General features: G+C 62.0%; 1 protein-coding gene across 1 annotated transcript in view; it reads right to left on the bottom strand.

Moving 5' to 3' along the window:
* cunh22orf23 (chromosome unknown C22orf23 homolog) overlaps positions 1-6,145 on the bottom strand; it is a 13,111-nt gene that overhangs the window by 1,795 nt on the left and 5,171 nt on the right. Inside the window, exon 4 of the mRNA XM_043686780.1 lies at positions 5,480-5,520. Within this exon, the coding sequence (XP_043542715.1) occupies positions 5,480-5,520 (41 nt within the window). The remainder of the gene's footprint in view (positions 1-5,479; positions 5,521-6,145) is intronic.

The raw sequence follows: 6,145 nt of genomic DNA, 5'->3' as shown, positions 1-6,145 counted from the left end.
ACACTCCCCCAGCAACAGCACCCTGACCAAGGGAGAGCACACTCCCCCAGCAACAGCACCCTGACCAAGGGAGAGCACACCTCCCCAGCAACAGCACCCTGACCCAGGGAGAGTAACCCCCCCCAGCAACAGCCCCCTGACCCAGGGAGAACACACTCCCCAGCAACAGCACCCTGACCCAGGGAGAGTACACTCCCCCAGCAACAGCACTCTGACCCAGGGAGAACACACTCCCCCAGCAACAGCACTCTGACCCAGGGAGAGTACACTCCCCCAGCAACAGCCCCCTGACCCAGGGAGAACACACTCCCCAGCAACAGCACCCTGACCCAGGGAGAGTACACTCCCCCAGCAACAGCACCCTGACCCAGTGAGAACACACTCCCCCAGCAACAGCACTCTGACCCAGGGAGAGTACACTCCCCCAGCAACAGCACCCTGACCAAGGGAGAGCACACTCCCCCAGCAACAGAACCCTGACCCATGGAGAGCACACTCCCCCAGCAACAGCACCCTGACCCAGGGAGAGCGCACTCCCCCTGCAACAGCACCCTGACCCAGGGAGAGTACACTCCCCCAGTAACAGCACCCTGACCCTGGGAGTGAACACTCCCCCAGCAACAGCACCCTGACCCTGGGAGTGGACACTCCCCCAGCAACAGCACCCTGACCCAGGGAGAGTACACTCCCCCAGCAACAGCACCCTGACCCAGGGAGAGTGTACTCCCCCAGCAACAGCACTCTGACCCAGGGAGAACACACTCCTCCAGCAACCGCACCCTGACCCAGGGAGAGTACACTCCCCCAGCAACAGCAACCTGACCCAGGGAGAGTACACTCCCCCAGCAACCGCACCCTGACCCAGGGAGAGTACACTCCCCCAGCAACAGCACTCTGACCCGGGGAGAGTACACTCCCCCAGCAACAGCACCCTGATCCAGGGACAGTACACTCCCCCAGCAACAGCACCCTGACACAGGGAGAGTACACTCCCCCAGCAACACCACCCTGTCCCTGGGAGAGTACACTCCCCCAGCAACAGCACCCTGACCCAGGGAGAGTACACTCCCCAAGCAACAGCACTCTGACCCTGGGAGAGTACACTCCCCCAGCAACAGCACCCTGACCCAGGGAGAGTACACTCCCCAGCAACAGCACTCTGACCCAGGGAGAGTACACTCCCCCAGCAACAGCACCCTGACCCAGCGAGAGTACACTCCCCCAGCAACCGCACCCTGACCCAGGGAGGGTGTACTCCCCCAGCAACAGCACCCTGACCCAGGGAGAGCACACTCCCCCACCAACAGCACCCTGACCCAGGGAGAGTACACTCCCCCAGCAACAGCACCCTGACCCAGGGAGTGTACACTCCCCCAGCAACAGCACCCTGACCCAGGGAGTGTACACTCCCCCACCAACAGCACCCTGACCCAGGGAGTGTACTCTCCCCCAGCAACAGCACCCTGACACAGGGAGAGTACACTCCCCCAGCAACAGCACCCTGACCCAGGGAGAGTACACTCCCCCAGCAACAGCACCCTGACCCAGGGAGAGTACACTCCCCCAGCAACAGCACCCTGCCCAGGGAGAGTACACTCCCCCAGCAACACCACCCTGTCCCTGGGAGAGTACACTCCCCCAGCAACACCACCCTGTCCCTGGGAGAGTACACTCCCCCAGCAACACCACCCTGTCCCTGGGAGAGTACACTCCCCCAGCAACACCACCCTGTCCCTGGGAGAGTACACTCCCCCAGCAACACCACCCTGTCCCTGGGAGAGTACACTCCCCCAGCAACACCACCCTGTCCCTGGGAGAGTACACTCCCCCAGCAACACCACCCTGTCCCTGGGAGAGTACACTCCCCCAGCAACACCACCCTGTCCCTGGGAGAGTACACTCCCCCAGCAACACCACCCTGTCCCTGGGAGAGTACACTCCCCCAGCAACACCACCCTGTCCCTGGGAGAGTACACTCCCCCAGCAACACCACCCTGTCCCTGGGAGAGTACACTCCCCCAGCAACACCACCCTGTCCCTGGGAGAGTACACTCCCCCAGCAACACCACCCTGTCCCTGGGAGAGTACACTCCCCCAGCAACACCACCCTGTCCCTGGGAGAGTACACTCCCCCAGCAACACCACCCTGTCCCTGGGAGAGTACACTCCCCCAGCAACACCACCCTGTCCCTGGGAGAGTACACTCCCCCAGCAACACCACCCTGTCCCTGGGAGAGTACACTCCCCCAGCAACACCACCCTGTCCCTGGGAGAGTACACTCCCCCAGCAACACCACCCTGTCCCTGGGAGAGTACACTCCCCCAGCAACACCACCCTGTCCCTGGGAGAGTACACTCCCCCAGCAACACCACCCTGTCCCTGGGAGAGTACACTCCCCCAGCAACACCACCCTGTCCCTGGGAGAGTACACTCCCCCAGCAACACCACCCTGTCCCTGGGAGAGTACACTCCCCCAGCAACACCACCCTGTCCCTGGGAGAGTACACTCCCCCAGCAACACCACCCTGTCCCTGGGAGAGTACACTCCCCCAGCAACACCACCCTGTCCCTGGGAGAGTACACTCCCCCAGCAACACCACCCTGTCCCTGGGAGAGTACACTCCCCCAGCAACACCACCCTGTCCCTGGGAGAGTACACTCCCCCAGCAACACCACCCTGTCCCTGGGAGAGTACACTCCCCCAGCAACACCACCCTGTCCCTGGGAGAGTACACTCCCCCAGCAACACCACCCTGTCCCTGGGAGAGTACACTCCCCCAGCAACACCACCCTGTCCCTGGGAGAGTACACTCCCCCAGCAACACCACCCTGTCCCTGGGAGAGTACACTCCCCCAGCAACACCACCCTGTCCCTGGGAGAGTACACTCCCCCAGCAACACCACCCTGTCCCTGGGAGAGTACACTCCCCCAGCAACACCACCCTGTCCTCACTGACAGCACCCTCCCTCACTCACTGACAGCACCCTCCCTCCCTCACTGACAGCAGTCTCCCTCCCTCACTCACTGACAGCACCCTCCCTCCCTCACCCACTGACAGCACCCTCCCTCACTCACTGACAGCACCCTACCTCCCTCAGTGACTGCTCCCGCCCTCTCACTGACAGCACCCTCCCTCCCTGACAGCACCCTCCCTCACTCACTCACTGACAGCACCCTCATCACTCACTGCACTGACAGCAGCCTCCATCACTCATTGACAGCACCCTCCCTCCCTCACTGACAGCACCCACCCTCCCTCACTCACTGACAGCACCCTACCTCCCTCAGTGACTGCTCCCGCCCTCTCACTGACAGCACCCTCCCTCCCTGACAGCACCCTCCCTCACTCACTCACTGACAGCACCCTCACTCACTCACTGACAGCACCCTACCTCACTGACTGACATCAGCTCCCTCACTCCCTGACAGCAGTCTCCCTCTCTCACTCAGTGACAGTACCCTCCCTCCCTCACTGACAGCACCCTCCCTCCCTCACTGACAGCAGCCTCTCTCACTCACTGACAGCACACTCCCTCCCTCCCTGACAGCACCCTCACTCTGTCCCTCCCTGACAGCACCCTCCCTCTGTCCCTCACTGAGAGCACCCTCCCTCACTCACTCATTGACAGCACCCTCCCTCCCTCACTGACAGCAGCCTCTCTCACTCACTGACAGCACACTCCCTCCCTCCCTGCTCCCTCACTCACTCACTGACAGCACCCTCCTTCACTCACTGACAGCACCCTCCCTCACTCACTGACAGCAGTCACCCTCACTCACTCACTGACAGCACCCTCACTCACTCACTGACAGCACCCTCACTCACTGACAGCACCGTCCCACCCTCACTGACAGCAGTCTCCTTCCCTCCCTCACTGACAGCAGTCTCCCTCACTCACTCACTGACAGCACCCTCACTCACTCACTGACAGCACCCTCACTCACTCACTGACAGCACCCTCCTTCACTCACTGACAGCACCCTCCCTCACTCACTGACAGCAGTCACCCTCACTCACTCACTGACAGCACCCTCACTCACTCACTGACAGCACCCTCACTCACTGACAGCACCGTCCCACCTCACTGACATCACTGACGGCACCCTCCCACCCTCACTGACGGCACCCTCCCACCCTCACTGACGGCACCCTCCCACCCTCACTGACGGCACCCTCCCACCCTCACTGACGGCACCCTCCCACCCTCACTGACGGCACCCTCCCACCCTCACTGACGGCACCCTCCCACCCTCACTGACGGCACCCTCCCACCCTCACTGACGGCACCCTCCCACCCTCACTGACGGCACCCTCCCACCCTCACTGACGGCACCCTCCCACCCTCACTGACGGCACCCTCCCACCCTCACTGACGGCACCCTCCCACCCTCACTGACGGCACCCTCCCACCCTCACTGACGGCACCCTCCCACCCTCACTGACGGCACCCTCCCACCCTCACTGACGGCACCCTCCCACCCTCACTGACGGCACCCTCCCACCCTCACTGACGGCACCCTCCCACCCTCACTGACGGCACCCTCCCACCCTCACTGACGGCACCCTCCCACCCTCACTGACGGCACCCTCCCACCCTCACTGACGGCACCCTCCCACCCTCACTGACGGCACCCTCCCACCCTCACTGACGGCACCCTCCCACCCTCACTGACGGCACCCTCCCACCCTCACTGACGGCACCCTCCCACCCTCACTGACAGCACCCACTCTCACTCACTGACAGTACCCTCCCTCCTTCACTAACAGCACCCTCTCTCACTCACTGACAGTACCCTCCCACCCTCACTGACAGCACCCTCCCACCCTCACTGACAGCACCCTCCCTCCCTCACTGACAGCACCCTCCCTCACTCACTGACAGCAGTCTCCCTCCATCACAGACAGCAGTCTCCCTCCCTCACTCATTGACAGCACCCTCCCTCCCTCACTGACGGCACCCTCCCTCCATCACTGATGGCACCCTCCCTCACTCACTCACTCACAGCACATTTGTTAACTCACTGACAGTAGCCACCCTCCGTCCTTCACTCACTGACAGCACCCTCCCTCACTCACTGACAGCACCCTCCCTCACTCACTCATTGACAGCACCCTCCCTCACTCACTGACAGCATCCTTCCTCACTCACTGACTGACAGCACCCACCCTCACTCACTGACAGCATCCTCCCTAACTCACTCACTGACAGCACCCTCCCTCACTCACTGATGGAAGCCTGCCTCAATCACTGACAGCACCCTCCCTCACTCACTGACAGCAGTCGCCCCCTCGCTCACTGACAGCAGTCACCCCCTCGCTCACTGACAGCACCCTCCCTCACTCACTGACAGCACCCTCCCTCACTCACTGACAGCTCCCTCCCTCACTCACTCATTGACAGCATACGCCCTTACTCACTGACTGACAGCACCCACCCTCACTCACTCACTGACAGCAGTCACCCTCCCTCACTCACTGACAGCAGTTGCCCCCTCTCCCACTGACAGCACCCTCCCTCTCTTAGTGACAGCTCCCTCTCTCACTCACTGATAGAAGCCTCCCTCATTCACTGACAGCACCCTCCCTCCGTCCCTCACTGACAGCACCCTCCCTCACTCAGTGACAGCACACTCACTCACTCACTGACAGCAGCCTACCTCACTCACTGACAGCACCCTCCCTCACTCACTCATTGACAGCACCCTCCCTCACTCACTGACAGCAGTCGCCCCCTCGCTCCAGCACCCTCCCACACTCAATGACAGCACACTCACTCACTCACTGACAGCAGCCTACCTCACTCATTGACAGCACCCTCTCGCACTCACTGACAGCAGTCTCCTTCTCTCAGTCACTGACAGCACCCCCCTCCCTTAATGACAGTACCCTCCCTCACTCACTCATTGACAGCACCCTCCCTCACTCAATGACAGCACACTCACTCACTCACTGACGGCACCCTCCCACCCTCACTGACGGCACCCTCCCACCCTCACTGACAGCACCCACTCTCACTCACTGACAGTACCCTCCCTCCTTCACTAACAGCACCCTCTCTCACTCACTGACAGTACCCTCCCACCCTCACTGACAGCACCCTCCCTCCCTCAGTGACAGCACCCTCCCTCACTCACTGACAGCA

The sequence above is a fragment of the Chiloscyllium plagiosum genome, unplaced genomic scaffold (genome assembly GCF_004010195.1).
Source record: "Chiloscyllium plagiosum isolate BGI_BamShark_2017 unplaced genomic scaffold, ASM401019v2 scaf_6760, whole genome shotgun sequence".
Lineage (NCBI taxonomy): Eukaryota > Metazoa > Chordata > Chondrichthyes > Orectolobiformes > Hemiscylliidae > Chiloscyllium > Chiloscyllium plagiosum.
Note: the sequence above shows the minus strand (reverse complement) of the source record. Positions and strands in the feature narration are given on the sequence as shown.